Raw genomic sequence first — 20,456 nt, forward strand, 5'->3', positions numbered from 1 at the left:
ACACACTAGGGACAATTTAGGATCGGCAATGCACCTAACCTGCATGTCCTTGGACTGGAGGAAACCGGAGCACCCGGAGAAAACCCATGCAGACACGGGGAGAACATGCAAACCCCACGCAGGGAGGACCTGGGAAGCGCTACCACTGCACCACCGTGCTGGCCTTTTACAGTAAACATTTAAATATATTAATTTAAAAATTGTATTTGTACTACAAATTGAGCTGTATTGTGGTAAACACTGTTCACTCTCATATGCCTCCAGCAGATTAATTTCAGCTTCAGGCCCAGTTAAATTTTTGCAGTTTGCCCAATCCGTCCATATCTGTGTTGCTTGTTCTTTCTGAACATTCTGAATATACACAGTATGCATTTAAAGTTAGCTGAATTAGGCCTAAAGTGAGTGTGATCATACAGTTTTATGATTGACAGGTGCTCTATTCAGGGCTGGTTCATGGGCTGCCAGTGCTGGCAGTGTAAGTCTGATTCCCCAATATCCTGAGATCTGATTAAAAGACAAGAAAAAATGGATAGACTAGAAACAGGTATTGAAATGTACACATACAAAAGAAAAATGTATTTATTAAAACTTTATAGATCTGGAAAAATATATAATAAACAAATTTAAGAACCCTAGACCATTTACTTCAAAGGTTTCCCAAATCTTCGCTTTAACAATTCATCGTGAGAAGGATGGGTGGAAGAAAAAGTTATTGCTTATCAAGCAATGCCTAAAACTGGTTTAAATGGCTATCCTGTAATAATGACACCATAATGCCACCCTAGATTGTTATGAGTACACATTAAAGAAATACTATATGGCACAAAAAATACAGAAATTAACAGTAAGAAATACTGAAATTAAATTAACAGGTGAAGTTAAGAGTCTACTTTAGAAACAAATTGATTTTTTTTTATTAATTAAGTAAAAATGAATAGGTATCAAAATAGTGAATTTAACAGTAACAATATTTAAGCTTTAAATAATAAAATTAAGCAAAAATGATATATGGCTTCAGAGTCCATTAATCAAAGACACAGTTATTAATTTTCTTTTCAGTATTTTAATGAGTCCTAATGAAGTAATCAAATGGTTCAAGAGAAATTGTGCCTTTGCATGACACAATCCTCCAAGATACTTCAACTGCACTGATCAGCACTTTCATATAAACACAAAAAATATCTAATACGACTACCACATTACCTTTTTACATGTTTTTTTCTGAAATGGTAATCAATTTAGCGATCCATTATAAACATTTAATAAAACCTTATAAGTAGATTGGTCTGTTTAGCTCTCTGTCAGGAGGAGATGAATTATTCCAAAGATCCTTCAAAAGCAGCTCATTCCAAGTGTGGTGTTATTCCTTATTTCTTGGGTTTCTCCAGGATGTTTAGAAATTTTCCTCTTGTCATTTCCCTAGCTATTAAAATAAAGTGAAAACAAACAATAAACAAAAGAATTTTTTAAAACAGAACATTCACATATCATAACATAGCAGAAATGCTCATAAACAGCAGTACAAAAATGTAAGACTTTGGAAAAGTGAATATTCTTCCTGTTGAAACTGTAAAGCCATGTACAATTTTCAGAAACCAAGTGTGTGTCTTAGGGTGCACAGTCTGCCTAGAACTAAACTAACCAAATATTTTAATGATACAGCTTTTAAAAAAAAATATATTAGTAATTTTAAAGGAGACCTATTGACTTCACAGCCAATTTCAAATGTTGGCTAGGAAAGTGTCTTGGACTATCAATAAACAGATGAATTATAACCAATCCAGAAGTCTTCTTACAGGTTATTTGTACCAGTGGATGTTGGTTACTTCTGCAGCAGACAACAGTAATTCCAAGAGGAAATGCATATGAGTTAATTGTTGATTTGTAACTAACACATATAAAATCACTAGGGGGTTGCACCCCCTGCTCGCTTTGCTCGCCAACCCCCTTACCCCCACCTGCGCTACGCACCATTGTGAATGCACTCCAAGGAGACGCGGTCGCTCCTCTGAAACCCCTCTTAAATGGTGATACAATAGGAAACAATTTTTTTTTTTTACTTCCTCTTTGCTTGATCAGCTGCTGGCTTGCTGCTGCTGCTGCCATGCCGCATGATCTGCATCTCGTGCGACGCTTCAAACGTTTAAAAGCCTGTCCTTTAGTCTCACTGCCTTGTCTCTTTTCTCCCCAGACATCCTCAAATACTATTCAATCTCTTGTCGCTGTTCCGTTATTTGATAGAGTAATATTTTCCATTTTTTTGTGCTAATTCAATCTTTACATTTATCATTTTTTTGACACTTTCGAATTTTTCCTACTTCATTTTCTCTACCCTGCTCTGCATGTATATCACGGCAACATTTTTTAACTCTTTACGACATTCTACTTTGTCTTTTTCTGGCCCCAGGCTTTCTTTTTTGCATTCTTTTCTCTCCAATGCTTCTGGGTCTCTTTTCGATGCGCTGCTCTTTCTTCTTTGCTTAGTCGTTGACGTGTCATCTAGAACGTATAAAATTTTTGAGCTGAGAGTACAGGAAGTGTGTCTTGCCAAAAGCATTCCAACAACTGAAAGGTTAGATGACTGTGGTCTTGTTTGAAAATGGTTGTAAGTACGACGTGACTTGCAAAAGTCACCTTCTCGTGGGATGTGAAAGTGTTTCTCAGTCTCTCTTCAAAAGATCACGTCTTGTTGCTGGAAAAAAAGTCTCATCTTGTCCTCCGATTTTTTTTGATAATAGAGAGATATGGTTAGAATCATTGCAATAGTGTACTGTATTGGTAATACTGGTTTAACATTACTCCAAAACAATGCTTCTTCTAAACCACATACATACTATTCAGCTGGCACTCACTATTTGTACTCTGTTTTAAAAATGTGATGACTTAATACAAAAGTGTACATGTATTTAATTACAACACTTAAAATAAAATGCAATTTTCTCAGCAATGAGGAAATAACCTGCAAGGGTGATGTCCTATAGCCTGATATTTATATTAATTTTTTTTCCTCCAATGATGAGGTATGGGTGTACTGTTGTTTTTTATATAAAATTAGCTGTGATACCTGGCCTCACCTGGGAAATTTCTTAAGATAGTTGGCCTTGGTTATACCACTGTCAGTTAATCGGATGTATCAAAAGTAGTCTGCACTATGGAACAAAAGTAATATATACTATGGAACTATGTGAGAACCTTTCTGTATACGATATTTGTCAATTTGTTTTTTTTTTCTATTAGTTCACTGGAGCTTCTTACTCTTTAACATGTTCTTGAATATTTCGGTGCTCGCGCACTGTAGTGTCCCTCGGGCGGCTCCAATTGGCAAGCGGTTTCACTGCCCGCCCACAACACATGGCTGCCCTGTTCGTTCTCGGTGGGCAGCTGGAAATGCTGCAAGCAGTGACTGGATGGAGGCTGGAGGGGGTTGATTTCACTGCTTGCGCAGTGTAATGTCCTTCAGGCAGCTCCCGGCGGCAAGCAGTTTCACTGCCCACCCACCACACACGGCTGCCCCGTTCGTTCTCGGTGGGCGGCTGGTAATGCTGCAAGCGGTGACCCGGCTGTGGCTGAACAAAGGCCATTGAGGGTGAATGGGGTAGCATTGTAGTGGGCATCGGATGGCTTCCTATTGAATGGGGGCGATTCACTACCCACCTTTGGCTGCACCCTGTTTGTTCTCGGTGGGTGGATGCTGCAGGCAGCATACTGTAATGGAGGTGACTGAGAGGTGGGCTGATGATGAACCGCCCGTCGATGCTCCCATTCATTTTCAATAGCAAGCCTGCTTGTACTGTTACGTACATAGCAGGAAGTTGTCTCTTGTCAGTACATCAGACGTGTTGACGACTGGTGCCTTCCTGCTGTGATAGCGTATACAGTGCTCTGCAGAAGAGCTCATCTTAATCTTTTGTCTTCACCCTTCAACAATGTCTCTGAAGCACAAATTTGATGCAAGTGCTGGTGATACAGTAAAGAAGAGAAAAACATCACCATTGAAAATAAAGTAGAAATAATAAAAAGGTCAGAGAGAGGTGAAACTCCATCGTTCATTGGCAGAGCACTTGGTTACAGTCGGTCAACAATAGCATTTATTAAATTTATGTACCTGTTTTGACTTACATACAAATTCAACTTAAGTACAAACCTACAGTTCCCTATCTCGTACGTAACCCAGGGACAGCCTATATTCATTTTAATTTATAGAGTTAATTAGTAGACATAATGGGAATTAGGGGTATAAAAATAATTTCATCCTGTAGCAGTCAAGTCAAGTTGGGGAGCAAGTACCAGTAAAGTGAATTGATGCACCCAATACATAACAAAACAACTCGGGATCCTGGTTTGCAACCCCCCATGCAGACATGCGGTCTAGTCCCACCCTCCGGAAATGACCCTCTATCTGCCGCAGCCAGGAATTACATGGGCATCCCCTTGGCCTGGTCCAGCCACTCGGGTCCCCAACAATGAGGATCTTACGAGCCGGATCACCCTCGGGGAAACGTGCCACATGGCTGTAGTGCTGTAACTGATGTTCCCTCACAATGCAGGTAATGTGCCACAATCGGGACTCCATGAGCAACCACTCATTCGACACAAAGTCAAACCAACGGTACCCAAGGATTTTCCGGAGATACACATTGCCAAAGGAGTCCAGTCTTCGCCTCAGGTCACTGGATAGCGTCCATGTCTCTCAACCATATAGCAAGACAGGAAGCACCAGCACTCTAAAGACTTGGACCTTTGTCCTTTTGCATAGATATCAGGAGTGTCACACACCCCTTTCCAGCAACCTCATGACCTACCATGCTCTCCCAATCCGTCTACTGATTTCATAGGATGAGTCACCAGAGACATGAATGTCACTGCCAAGGTAAGTAAACCTCTCGACAAGGTCGACACTCTTTCCTCAAACAGACACACTGCTGATGGCTGTGCCTAAGAGGTCATTAAAGGCCTGGATCTTTTTAAACAGGACACTCGCAAGCCCAGACACTCAGACTCCTCGCTCAGTTTCTCAAGCGCCCCGATCAGAACCTCCATTGACTCCGCGAAGATCACAGCATCATCAGCAAAGTCAAGATCCATGAATCTTTCTTCACCAACAGATGCCTCACAGCCGATGGACCCCACAACCTTGCCCAACACCCAGTCCATACAAGCATTGAACAGAGTAAGAGCAAGAACACACCCCTGATAAACCCCAGAATCAACTGGGAAAAACGCAGAGATCCTGTCTCCACTCTGCACAGCACTCACAGTACCAGTGTACAGGCCGGCCATGATATCCAGCAACCTTACCTGGCACCGAGGGCAGTGTTATCCCCCTGTAGTTGCTGCAATCCAGGCGATCACCCTTCCCTTTCCAGATAGGGACGACAAATCCTGTTTTCCAGTCAGTTGGGATTATGCCAGTCTCCCAAATGGAAGCAAAGATTGCTTGCAATGCCAGGAGGGCAGCCTTACCACTAGCCTGTAGAAGTTCACTCCAGATACCACAGTCCCCTGCAAACTTTCTCCCCCTCAGCTGGTTCACCACCTGTGCAATCTCAGTGAGACTGGGTGGTTCACAGCTAATTGGAGGATAAGCCTCAAGAACCGTGAACTTAGAGATATCCAACGTCCTAGCTGGAGGATCAGCTTTGAACAATTGCTCGAAGTATCCATCTCAGCGGGTCACAAATGCAGTGTCAGCTGTAAGCAGATCCACAATAGCAGATCCTATTAAAATTGCAGCTTCAGTCAGATTTGAATGTAACACATTTCTCTGTAATTTTCTACTGCTAAACAAAGTTTTGGAGGGTTTAGATCAAAAGCAATATACACTAAATCGTGGTTTCCTTTAACTTATTAAATACAACACGTTTACTGGCTGCACATTTATGTTAATGTTTGTAGCATTGTACATAAAAGAACAGGTTAAAAATTTTTTTTTTATAAATATTAAAACTTCTGCCCATTTGGGACCCCTTCACTGAACTGCTCAAACGTTTAAACTTATCAATGCCATTGCTTCCTGGTTTGTGTTGTGCCCAGGGCTTGAAGTCCAGAGCACTGAAGCACATCACAGTGTGACCTCTAAGGTGACTCCACAATATTGCATATATTTCACTACTGAGAGCTGTCTGCCCTCCACTCCATTTTTCAAAGAATATGTACATAAGCATGCTCAACAATGTAAGCATGATGACTCTCTCCCCACAACCTTGTTTGAATTTGTATGTATTTTATACTGCATTGCGAGGAGTAAAAAGAAGCCAACAGATTAAGGGAGTATAGCGTGTACCCTTGGGTGCAACTTACTAAGCACATCTTTTTTGAGCTTTGCCAAACTTTTGTCCCTCCACTTAGTTTATGGTAGTGGCCTTCATTTGCATAAAGCCCCATTTCTCTGCATGATTACAGCCTCAGTGTTTACCCCAAAAATGGACGCTGATCAGTATAGCATTGTTATAATTAAATATCAACAAATGAAAATAAATAGTCAGCTTTTTTATGTAATGTCAGATTTTGTGGTATTTAGTTTTTCTATTGTGGAGCTTGGATTACCCCTAAATATTGATATACCGAAATGCCCTGTCTTAGTGGATACTTATTACCCTAGATGTACTAACTTGCTAAATTTTAGCTGATAAACAAAACAGGAAATAGTGTTTTTTTGATGAATGAGTGAGTCAGCTAGTATATTGCCAAGCACGAGTGCTTCTGAGTCATCTTCAGGACTCTGGAAAGGTAAGCACTATCACTCCAAACCAAGTGAGGGTGGCAATGTCAATGCATCTTTTACTTCTGTCCACAGTCCTAAAGCTGTGACATCACTTCTGTCTCTTGCACAATCTTCTGCACTTTCCAGATAGACCGTATAAAAGAATTACAGCATTATCAAACGACTATGGCTACCAGAAGTCAACGTTCACTTTACAACCTGGCCTCTGGGTGCTCTCTACTTACCCTTTGACAGCATTACTGTATTTTAGATAGATAGATAGATAGATAGATAGATAGATAGATAGATAGATAGATAGATAGATAGATAGATAGATAGATAGATAGATAGATAGATACTTTATTAATCCCAAGGCGAAATTCACATAATCCAGCAGCAGTATACTGATACAAAAAAACAACAATATTAAAGAGTAATAAAAATGCATGTAAAAACAGACAATAACTTCGAATTTTGCACACTTGTGTGCCTTTTCATTTGCTTTAACTAATTTTTTGACTTTGTTAAATGGTGTTGTTGGATGACGCCCAGCACTCTTTTGTTGAGCCTGTGGTTTCTTGTTACGATAGATATGCAATTTGGAGGAAGTATGTTGGAATTAAAAACAATCAAATTACATCAATAATGGCTTACGTTTTATTTCAGTTTCATTTTTGATATGTTTAAATAGTGATAAAAATTGTTATTTATATGTTAATATTCATTATTTGAACTAAAACATTGAAAAGGTTCTTTTATGCACACCTAGCTGTCACTTGAAAACAATCCACGTATTTAGATACCTCTAACCCAAATAGGCATCTAGTAGCTTTAACTAACATCTTTAATGTTTCCTGAACAGATAACAGTATGCAATTTACTTCAGGACGTCTGTCTTTCTTCAGTCTCTTTATTGTTATATTTTTCATTTTGCTTTGAATGTTTATAGTGTATGTACTTATGTTAAACTCTTAAATTAGTTAATCTTCTTAAGAATGATACTTCTACAATGACACTGCTTTTTCATTCACTCTATAAACCTTCACTTGAAATTGAAATTGGGATAATAATCTATCCCATTACTTTGTTTATATGTCACATATAAACATTCTAAGGTTGTCCTAACAATCTATCCTTCTAAGTCCTACTTTTTTATTTCCATCACATATGTAAACAGGATTTGCATTTTGAGCAAAAGATTTATAAGGGCCTGATAAACACAAAACATTTTATAAGGATCCTGATCTCTAACCTTGACAGATGTCTGACCACACAACCTGGGACTCAGGCTCCACTACCACACAAATTACACCATATCTTTTATCCATTCAGTTAAGAACTACAATAAAATCAATACACTTTTAAAGTAGTAAAATGTTTAATTGTGTTGAAAAGGTGCTTGTTGTTGCGCCATAAGTGAAATGTGACATGTAACTAACACATTTCTGTATAACAGTTCATAGAAAGCAGAAAACTCAGTTTAAACTTTTTTAAATTGACGAATCAGTGGCAGGTTTGATACTAGAATAATTTTCTATATTTCCTAACATACATCATACTTCACATAACCACCAAGCAAAGGCATCAGTTATTTAGCATGACAGATATAATGCAGTACTGTAAACATCCATCCTTTTGTAAATCCTTTTATCCAGTTCAGCGTTGGGGGTACTATAAACATAGATGTAAATGGGAAAATTCTATTAATACAAATACAGCTTTCAAATAAGAAACACATCATCAGCAAGATCTCCCAAACATTAAAATAAAAATATTGAATTAAAAGTCCATACAACACATCATCAGCAAGTTCTTGCAGTGATCAGAAATTACTATGTTCTCCTCATGACAAAAAAAACATGTTTATCAGACAAAATCTATAAGCTTTAATCTAAGAACTAAAATATTTTACAATATTTGCAGGAAGAAACACTTTTACAAAAAAAAAAATAATAAGTATGTAGTTTTCTTCCAAGACATCTGCGTACATGACTAGCATTATATCTGAATTTAATTTAAATTACTGCACAATAATAATCATAAAGTAAGAAAAAATAAGTGGAACATAATCATAAAACATATGATGTAACATATCATGAGAAATATGCTATAATATTGTATACAGTACAGTACATACAAGCATACAGTAAGCTAGCTTTCTGGGCAGTGTTTATTTGGTCATTAAAAATGCTGTATAACATTAGAATACACACAAACACTGACACAATACAAGGTAACAAGAATATACTGCCCTTCCTGCTCTGCAAGGATGGTTTCTAAGCTGCAAGATGCCCTACAAGATGAATTCTTTTAAGACTTCTTCACAAGATTGAATTACAAAATTGGGTGTCAGATGCTGAAGAAGCATTTAATTGGATTTTCCTTAATAAAGTGATTTTTATGTATATACATCAGATGCAGACAGCTTTATGGGTCTTCCACTAAACTTTTTGTCTTCAGTTTGCCCAGCTTCTACTAATTACTTTATGACAATTTAAACACCACCATCATTCATTTAAATCAGGTAAGCTGCTGGTGGAATTTAAAGGAATTTCCCACCCAAAAATTATGTGTTTTATACGTTACTTACACCATGTAGTTTGTAGTTATGGCTAAGATAAATTTGTAATCTCATATTTTCATATATAATGGAGGAAAAATGTTTCTAATAGAAGGCAATAGTGACCAATGCTCTACAACAGAAAACATTCATGGAAAAAAATCTAATGTAATCCATGTCACATAATCCACATGTCAGTTATCTAATTGTATGTACATGGTACAAAATGCATGCTTTTTGACTAAAAATTGTTAAATATTTTTTTACTTGCAGAATAACTGAACACCTGCCTCCCCCTGTCATTCGTTGGTAGTGCCCTGTCTAGGTAGAGAGACTCAAAGCTGCAATTGCTTCCAAAGGTGTACATGCAATTATTTTGTGTTTTATATTAAGAATTCATTTAGATCACATTGCAGACATCTGTTTTCATTTTGACATTAAAGATCCTTTTTCTGCAGTATCATATAAAAAACAAATCCCCAGTGATTCAATGTTGTAGAATAATAAAATGTGAAAACTTCCAGGTGGGTAAATATTATTTATAGGCATGCAAATATATCTGCAAGAAAGTAAGGCTTACAAAATAATTCTTTTCTTGCCATATAAACTAAAGTTGAAACAAAATAAAAAGAAAATAACATTTAATAGATATAATCCATCCATCCATCCTCTTCCGCTTATCCCGTGGGGGCAGCAGCTTAAACAGAGATGCCCAGACTTCCCTCTCCACGGCCACTTCTTCTAGCTCTTCCGGGGGGATCCCGAGGCATTCCCAGGCCAGCTGGGAGACATAATCCCTCCAGCGTGTCCTGGGTCTTCCCTGGGGCCTCCTCCCGGTTGGACATGACCGGAACACCTCGCTAGGGAGGCGTCCAGGGGGCATCCTGATCAGATGCCCGAGCCACCTCATCTGACTCCTCTCGATGCGGAGGAGCAGCGGCTCTACTCTGAGACCCTCCCGGATGACTGAGTATCTCACCCTGTCTTTAAGGGAAAGCCAAGGTCCTCGCCTTAGGCCACCACCCAACTCACACTGCACCCGACCTACTTGGCCCCTCCTACAGATGGTGAGCCCATGGGAAGGGGGACCCACGTTGTCTCTTCAGGCTGTGCCCTTCTAGATATAATCCTTCTCACAATAACTAGCATTTGTCAGAATTTACATTTTTTAACAAATGATCATTTAGTACTACAACAACAACACATATTTCATTTACTAAAAATATAAGGAAAGCGCTTTGTTATTAAGACAACTCCTAAACGATATGCCTAGTCCTTTTTAATTTCAGTTGTATCTTTTACAGAAATATTTATTGTCATTACTGCACATAGTTAGTGGTCTAATTATATGCTGCTTAAAGTATTATTATCTCTCTCCTGTGACTATTCTCAACCTTCCAAAACTAATAAATGCAGCGTAAGCCAACAAGTTTCACTATACTTCAGAAGTTCAGCATGTCAGTGGCATCATTATGGAAAAATGTGGGTTGAGGGAGGAGGTTCAGTTTTCTTTTCTGACTACAGCATTATGACAGGCTTAAACTGCCTCATGCACCTAACCAGAAAAAACTGTTTAGCAATGCAAAACGCGTATTTAATTTTCAAAGACGTCAGACATTGAAGTAATTTATACAAACATCTGTTCATTTTAGACCTGCTGAAAAGCAGTGCATGCTGGACATTTATGCCAAGGAGCTACAGTACATATTAGCTTGCTTGACTGAAAAGTGTGTATGTCAATGCATGTGGATACATGTCCTTTCACTCCTGGGCAAATGCAGCTGACATCAAACTTTTTAGGTATCCACGAAAGGTAATAAACGATTTTCCTAACATAACATCCATCCATCCTTTATCCAACCCGCTATATTCTAACTACAGGGTCACGGGGGTCTGCTGGAGCCAATCTAACATAACATTAGACATTAAATAAAATTCAGAACTACTTAATCCAAGTTAATGTCATGGGGTTGTGAGGTAACAAATCATCACAGTGCATTCTGATAAACACTCAAACTTATGCCACCAAATTGACAATTTACAGTCATCAACATATACTATGGAAATGTGATAGAAAGATTACACAAAAAACAAGAATACTCACAGAGAACAAGCAACTTCCTGATAGACAGCAACATGGATCAAAAGCAGCTAGTTACTGTCATCATGCTATATTCTCTTCCAAACATACAAGATACTAAAATACCCTTCTATATGTGTTCCGACTATTTTTCTGTAAATAATATATATATATATATATATATATATATATATATATATATATATATATATATATATATATATAGTAGTTTTAAAAGCCAGGTATTTCTAACCTCTAAAACGCAAGGCGACATTATGTAATAAGTTATCAATGTTTAATTCAGAGCAAAAAAATTGTGACATATTATAAACCAAAAACTGATGGATAGTTTATTAAAAAGGAAATGATGACTGTAATTATAGTCCACTATTTCAAGATGAAGTATTCAGGCAAAAGGGGTAAAAAGTAAAAACTTCAGAATTTGTGGCACTGTAAATTATTAATATCTAGTGTGTGCAAAGACATGGATCCTAAAGCATGAATTGTGAAAACCTAAAATACACTGATAGTTCAATTTCAAGATTAAACTATACAATCTTATAACTGCAGTTATGTGCAATGTGTACTACAGGAGATAATATGATATTGCTAACGTTAAACATACTTATCAATGGATTATAACTAAGATTTACTCATTGAAACTAATAGCCCGAAATGATCAGTGTTTAATTTTCCTTTACCATGCCAAGACATAAACCGGTAAAGTATGTCCCTGCAGCCTTTTAAAGCCACATGTATGAGGGATGGGTCATTCATGAGAAAATTTAGTGAAAGCAGAGGACCAACTCTCCTGTAAAAAAAAAACAAAAAAACCCCATTCAAATGGTTCATTTGTTTTACAGTATATATTACTAATTGCACTTCTGTAAGCAGATTGTTCAGTTTAGAACAATTTATCACCGTCTTACTTACTGAAAGAATGACGAGTACATACACAAGCTCATCCCTTTTGAAATGGGGCAGCCTGAGTCACAAATGCACATGAGTGAAATAACTCAGGTTCTTAAAGTAGGTAATAATAGAGTATTTCTAAGGATGTTAATACCTGGCTACCCTCCGGGTCTTATATTCAAAACTGTATAACAAACACAGCTAAAGGCTCTATCTCACAAAGACATGTAACGCTGTCCTTGTCTTGTACTAACAAGTGGTAACTTGGTCAAAGTCAGCATCCAATAAGAGAGTTCCAATGCACAGTGCTGATTCATATATGAGGGACTAAAAGAATGAAAACAGTATGCAAAAAAGGACTACTAGAAAGATGAGTGCAATTCTCATTTTGAATGTTTTTAATTTTAGTTTTCAAGAGATTCACATTCTGCAGAGAGATATTGCTAAGCATCCATACGAAATACTCACAAAACAAGTGAACCCACGTGAAGCTAACATGTTAAAAGTAACTTCACACAAAATAAGATGATAAAAATAGTACTACTAAAGCTTCCAGATAACTATTAATGATGAATGACCAGGAATAATTCAACCACCCTACCCATATGCGTAGGAAAGGTAATGACTCATTAAAATAGTATTGGTAATAGCAACGACGAACAGGATACTCTACAGTACATTAATAATATCTTATTACACCACAGTTCCTTGCAGAAACATGAGATGTTTTTATGGCTGCTGCGTGTGAAGCTAGCACAGCAAATCGACTCAGAGATATAAACAATAACACTGAAGGAAAAGAGAAGGTAAAACAAAAATAGTCCCTGTAATGCCCTGCGTGACTTTTGATAAATGAATAGCAGATAAATTATCTGAAAGAAACATCTACTTTTACTGAAATGAAGAGGTTCAAAATTTATGCAGAAAAACAAATTAAAGGAGTGTTAAAATGCAACAAAATTATGTTATTTCAAGCTAAGCTTTGCAGTATATGTTGGACAGTTTTTCCTAAGTAATACTGCTGGAGGCCATTTTTATTACTTCACTTTTCCTCAAGATAACTCAGAAGAGCTAAAATCTAACATAACAGATTCATGTTGTTCTCTAAACAATCACTAGCACATACCTGGGAGTTTTTAAAAGTAATCCCTTGTACATACCCTCCACACTAATGTACAGTTAAATCGACAAAAGCATCTATATTTGTCCACCAACATTAATAATACTCAGCTGAATCTGCTAACAATGTAAGCCAAGAATTAATACTCATGAGCATAGTTATCGGAAAGGGTTACTACTGTAGTCTCTCTGAAGCTAATGAAAGTGCCTGCTGGATTGTAATTTAGATGAAATGAGTCCTCTGAATAATAATCATGTAGGGGAAAATTTCAGTGGCTGTTTCACCTTGAGGTGTCCATCACCAGGTTAAACATGATGCTAATTGAATTTAGATTGATTAATTTTTCTCTGTGCTGTCTATTCAAATAATGTTTAACAAAATAATCATAGTCTCTAACACCGTAGTCTTCCTTAAAAGGAATTAAACCATCAGAATTGAGAGATGTGAAATAAATTAGTATGACCTGTAATTATGGTCACTGTAACATCATCATAAAATTAGAAAAGCTACAGTAAAAGAGGATACCTCTTACTTTATATGTCTTAAAACTCTTATTATAAATGTAGTAATGTGACATGCATATATATTTTGTAATATATATTGTGCACATATCATTTGCTGAAGGGATAATAAAAAAAATATTTCTGCTATCTAACAGACTAAAGTTGTTATACATTTGTTGATTCAAATTTCAGAAATTCAATTTATTGTTACCTTAATGCTGGAAATTCAAAATAATTATCAGAAGGAACATGTACATTTAGCAACTGACATATTTGTTTCAATAATTCATTTTAAACATCAGAGTATATAAAACATAACTGCTCTCAAAAAACTTTATACAGACATTGTGGAAGAACCTAAGGTTACTTAACTATGATTGATCTACTGGTATGTGAAAGTATGCAATGTCTTATGTCCTCATTTCTCATTTATTTGCTGAAACTTAAGCATAAAGTTCAACTGCAATGGCTCTTCTTTTCCCATTTCTTATTTGCTGATGTGTGTTGATGAGAGATGAAGGGAGGTGTTCCAAATCCACTTTTTACTTTCTGATAACTGATTAGAATGGAATGGCTAGAACACTAAATATTTTTCTCTTAAAACTTTGGTTGTTCTGAAACACGTATTACTAGTTAGACTCCCCCTTAACATTTTTCAGTACCGTTTTGAAGCACATCAAGGAACTCAGATGATCTCTATGTAAACACTGAGATTCACCTTACCAATTTACTAATTCTTATTAACTGTTATCCTTCCCTGATAACATCTTTGGAACCCACTCACCGAAGACATTACTTCCTCTTCCTGCCACCCTGGACCATCCCCTTCCTGTTTCCACCATATAAATGCCTCTACTTTTTCATCTGTATTCAGTTTTGTTTTGAACTTGGTTGTAACTATGTGTTTTTTGTGGCATTTTTCAGTATACAGGGTGACCATCCCCAAACCTTTTTGAGTCTCCTGCTCTCCTTATTTACATTGGTGTAGTCAGCAGGACATAGCTCAAGATGACCGACGAACAGGACCTGACCATCGTACTTCGTAATATGGTGACGGATATTCAGAATTTAAAGGTCCAGTTGGTGAAACCCAAACACAGCTCGCTGAGTCTGAGGCAAGGGCATGAGCATGTGTCTCTAAAAGTATAGGTCCCGGGCTCCATGCCAAGTGATCATGCGGTTACACGAGAATGACAATACTGAGTCATATCTCCTAATCTTTAAAAGTAAGGTAACAAGACACCATTGGGAGTGCGTGGAATGGGCAAACATATTAGCGCCGTTCTTGAAAGGGAAGGCACAACTCACATATTATGACCCTGATGCTGAGGACGCCACCAATTAGGCTGTCAGATTTTAAGACATCATAAAACGATATGGCGTATCTGCAGACCAGCAGGCAAAGCCAACCAGTCCCCAGGAGTACGACCTGTGGAGTAAAGCCAGTCGATGGTTGAGACCAGACATAAACAGCTCCAAACAAGTAGCTGAACAGGTGGCCAAACAAGTAGTTAAACAGGTGGCCTGTAATCTCCTAATGAATGGCCTACCCGACTTACTCGCCCAGCAAATCTACAGGCAAGCACATAAAATCATGGACACCTTGATCAAGACTGTGGGTAGACATCATGTGGCAGCCCAGAGTAAGCAATCAGAAAAGTTGGGGCAACAAACCAGACAGGGAAGTGGCACTCATCCTGAGCCCACCCACTGCGATATGGAGACCAGGGCATGTTCCAAGGAATGTTGCATGGCCGCCCTGCGCTGTTTCAAGTGTGGGGCAGCAGGGCATACCATCCCCAACTGTCAGCAGCTCAGCAAGCCCTTGGACTGCAGCTGAGCCAAGGGAGAGAGGTATTGCGCAGTTGCTAACCCTTTATCTTTTCCTTGGACAGGAGTGATGGTGGTGAATGGGTATAGGGTGATTGCAGTAACAGACAACGGCAGGAACACTTCTATTGTGGCTTGCCATTTTGTGTTACTGTAACAGAGGATCAAGGGAAAGACAAGTCTAACCTGTATTCAAGGGAAGACATGGTGGTATCATTCCATGTCCTGCATTATTAACTATGAAAACCCCATAAAGGATCATCTGCCCCAACCTGTCTGTATGGCGTGTACACAGCCAGCAAGTACGATTCAAGTGGCTACCCAGTGTGACTTGGCGAACAATGGTACATCACAGCTGGAATCGTCAGTGTCCACATCTGCAACGTCACAGCCGTTCGCCCTGCCCATTGAGGTCAGTCCGGATCTTTAATCTATTTTGCAATTCCAGTTGAGGCAAACTCCAGCTTCTTTTAAATAGGAAAAATGAACTGATGATTCCCTAAAGTCTGCCAAAAATGCAGTAGTCTCAGTACACATCCAAAGCATATTACACCCCATGCCAACTGGGCCCCACTTTGTCATTGAGAATGTTCTGTTATACTGGGTGGCTGAGCATGAGGGGGAGATGAGGTCACTATTAGTATTACCACGGACTTACCGGAGGCAGGTCTGTAAACTGGCTCACACCCACCTCCTGGGAGCCAACAAAACACTGGGGAGAATTAAACTCAGTTTCTATTGGCTGGAAATCTATGAGGAAGTCCAACGGCAGATTCCTAGAAAGGACCATGCTCCTCTGATTCCCCTTCCCCTAACTGACATTCCCTTCGAGCAAATACGGGTCGACATCGTGGGACCCCCAGATCCCTAAGCCCGAGGACATAAATACATTATTGTACTTGTTGATTATGCCACCCGTTATCCAGAGGCTATCCCACTGAGAGTAACCAATTTTAAAACAATCGCATGGGAACTCCTAGGGGTTTTTGTGTATGTCAGTATCCCTAAAGAAGTCCTAACAGACCAAGGGACACACTTTACCTTGAAAACTTTCAGGGAAGTTGCCAAGTTACTTAAAATTAAACATTTAAAGACCACTGTATACCATCCTCAAACTGACGGTCTCATAGAGAGGTTTAACCAAACTGTCAAACAAATGTTACATAAGGTGATCAGCAAGGATGGTAAGAACTGGAATCAGCTCCTCCCCCTTGTACTTTTTGCCTATTGGGAAGTACCACAAGCTTCTATGGGTTTCTCCCCTTTTCAATTACTCTATTTTCGTCAACGCCGGGGCCTACTGGATATTCTAAAAGAAGGCTGGGAGGAGAAGACCCTCCCTTCCACCAATATCTTGGAATATATTGCACAATTATGTGGTAATTTGCTAAAATCAGGCCCCTACTTAAAGAAAATATAGTGAAAGCACAAGCAGTGCAGGTCCGGTGTTATAACAGTGTGACGGTGCTTCGGGAATTCCACCCAGGTGATCGTGTCATGATCTCATCCCTACCTCTCACTCAAAATTAATGGCCCATTGGCATGGTCTGTACGAAATTAAGGAACGGAAAGGACTAGCTGATTATTTGGTTAAACAACCGAGTCATCGACAGAATGAAAAGGTTCATTTCTACAATTTTATATAACCCATTATAAATAACTGCTCTTTAGTTTTATTTACTTTGTTGGAGCTAGGTTTTAACTTTTTTTTGTAAATCTGTTTATCTATAATGATTGTAAAGTACTTTGGGTAGTTTTCATGTTTAAAAATGTGCTATTAAAGTAGTTATGTTACTCAGCTTTGCCCAGAAAATTTCCTAAGACAATGGTGATACATTTGTCCTTTAAAACTTCCCATGGAATTGCCTTTGATTATTCTTTTGCAACAAATGATGTAATTTGAAAGTCACTGTTATATTTTCTTTTAGTACAGAGAAAATGTTCTTTGTCCAGGTGTAAATCAAAAACTAAATTTTTAACAGGCCCTGGTTAAGTCTTCAAAATGTTATAATTTAATTTTTCCACTTTTGCAACATATTCCAGATGATTCATCAGTTCATTTCAATGCATGATAATACAGAGATTTCACATTCATTGACTCTGTAGAAACTTCTTTATTAGATTCAAAATTAACATCTGAATTATAATTAAACCAATCATTGTAATTTTTTAGCTAAGACAAAATAATCTTTATTTGCATGTCAAACAGAAGTTTCTCTGTTCATATCAACCGTGGTATATTTATTAACAGCAGTCCTGTGATTTTCTAACTGTTTATGAATATATTTATCAATCACCCGTCTTTTTACTCTGTGATTTTTTTTGTGTATTTATAGCAACTGCAGGTCTGTTCACGTGGTGATTTTTTGTGTATATGCGGGAACTGCAATTAAGTTGCTCTCTGGATTTTTTTTTGCATATGTAACTAGATTTTTTTAAATGATTTCATCTGATATCTATAATGTATAATGTATGTGTTGCAAACATTTTCCTGTTTCATTAGTATAGTTGCGAGATAATTTGATTGCATCAGATAAGCAACAGAGTGTACCTTCATTGCAATGTTTTGTGTAACCACTCTGTAAAATGAGTTTCAGCAAGATCAATAGTAGTAATAGGTTCATAAACGTCAAAATAATCTCTGCATAAAGCTCCCGTGAAGCTCAATATTTTAACTGGCAAACCGTTTACCCAAAATGGAGCAAATAATATACCATTTCTATAAACTTCAAATACACTTGTAAAAGTTTCTGATGCAGCTAGCAATTTGCAAGTGGTAGCATAGGTTGAAGGATTTTGAGGCATGTCAAAGTCTTTTAAAATTTTTTGCTGCATCCTTAGTGTCTGCCATTCCTCCAGTTTTAGTATAATCTGTGAATTTTCACGCATTTCTTAACTATACTGGAATCAATGTCATTAATATAAATTAGAAAAAGTAATAGTGCAAGGAGAGACCTTTGATGGACTCCACTGGTGACCTAACTCAATTCTCTTCTTATCTGTGCTCTTGTTGGTTAACCATGTTTACATCCAGTTACTGTATACAAGTTACCTTTGATGCCTACAGCTTCTAGTTTCATAATTAATCTTTGGTCTGGGAGCATATCAAAGGCTTTTTGAAAGTCTAAGTAAATTATGTCATATGCATTATTTTTGTCAGCTATTCCAACTGTTTGTTTAAGAAAATCTAAAAGATTGGTTTGGCAGGATCGTCCTCTCATAAGCCTGCTTGGGCTGTTATTTAGTATATTATTTTCATATTGGTACTTTTCTAATTTATTTATTATAGTTTCCACAATTTTTCAAAGTACAAGGTACATGGTACAAGTAAGAATCATTGATTTGTAATTACCAGGATCCATTTTGTCTCCCTTCTTGAAGACTGGAGTTACATTTTCAACATTCCAGCCCTCTGGTACTTCTCATTTCCCAAGTCACTACTCATATATGCCTAATAAGTGTTTATAGATGACGTCTCTCATTTCTGCTATTGAACACTTTTTGCCATTTTCCAAATGCCCATTCATACATGACTACCATCCACCAGTAATACTTATATGATGTTAAAAATTGTCTGTGTTTTGGGCAGAATATATGTGGTATAATGAGAACTGCCACCTACAGAATGCTTCCCATCCTTAGCAGACCATTGTCTCCCTTGGAGGTCAGTTCCTCATTGCTTGAATGTATATGTCAGGGCATTTCATTGTCCTTTCTTATTCAACCACACACACATATACAAATGTTATGTGGATCACACAAATCTTCCATTTTTGTTGAAGTTTAGTAAAAATGGCATTACAGAATAAATATGACTAATTATTTTTGTATCAGAATGCTCTATGAATGAATAGAATAGCCTTAGTGCATAAGAAGCACTGCATGCTTTGAGTATTGTATAGTTTTTATTACATAAAACCACAGATGGACCGGAAAACACCATTTTTTACAAGACCAATAATATTGCGACAGAAATGTTATTTGTTTCTTTTTAGTCATTCTGGTGTTTACTTCAGAAAGAGTTTGTTGGTTGTCACAATATAACAATATTCATATGTTGAGCTTCTATAAAAAATCAAATCCTCCCTGGGGACAAATATTGATTTGAACGATTGATCGATCAGTTGATCAGTCATTCAGAGAGTTAGCCTTTTCATATACAGCAGCTTGCATAACTGTATAGGTAAAAAATATTCAATATAAAGTTCATTTGACCCACACAGTTATCTTAAATCTATTTATTTACACAAGGTGTGCAAATTAAAGTTATAATGCTTATAATGCTTTTGATACTATTTTGATACTATTGAGTCTGTAATAAGAGTGAATTTGAAGTTTTTTCTGATCCATTATGTGCTGCGTGTTGGTCAGACATGCAAGTAAAAATTCACTGTACTCTGTAAACATGACAGTACTACTACTACTACTACTTCTTAAGTCAAAGATACCCACTAAATAGAGGAACAGAATGATATAAAATTATATCCATGATGTATATCAAAAATAATTGCAAAGTCTATTGTAACTGTTCAGTTAGTCTGGAACATGATCATATCTTCTAAAAAGTGAAAAACACTAAGAAGCTATTACTATAGATCACGTTTTTATAGAACTATATATATTTACTCCTTTTAATATCTCACAATACTCGTTAAATAAACACAAAGAATTAAAGGCAGCTGTTTTGAATGCCTTACGTCTGTTACTGCACATACAATGAAGAAGTGGGGCCTGAGTCTGCTGTCTCC

At 37.4% G+C, this 20,456-nt stretch overlaps 1 protein-coding gene across 1 annotated transcript in view; it reads right to left on the minus strand.

The window, feature by feature from the left end:
• Positions 1–549: 549 nt before the first annotated feature.
• lin52 (lin-52 DREAM MuvB core complex component) overlaps positions 550–20,456 on the minus strand; it is a 60,970-nt gene continuing 41,063 nt past the window's right edge. The window contains exon 6 of the mRNA XM_039741603.1: positions 550–1,423. Within this exon, the coding sequence (XP_039597537.1) occupies positions 1,368–1,423 (56 nt within the window). The 3' untranslated portion in view covers positions 550–1,367. The remainder of the gene's footprint in view (positions 1,424–20,456) is intronic.

This window comes from Polypterus senegalus, chromosome 18, assembly GCF_016835505.1.
Source record: "Polypterus senegalus isolate Bchr_013 chromosome 18, ASM1683550v1, whole genome shotgun sequence".
Taxonomy (NCBI): Eukaryota; Metazoa; Chordata; class Cladistia; order Polypteriformes; family Polypteridae; genus Polypterus; species Polypterus senegalus.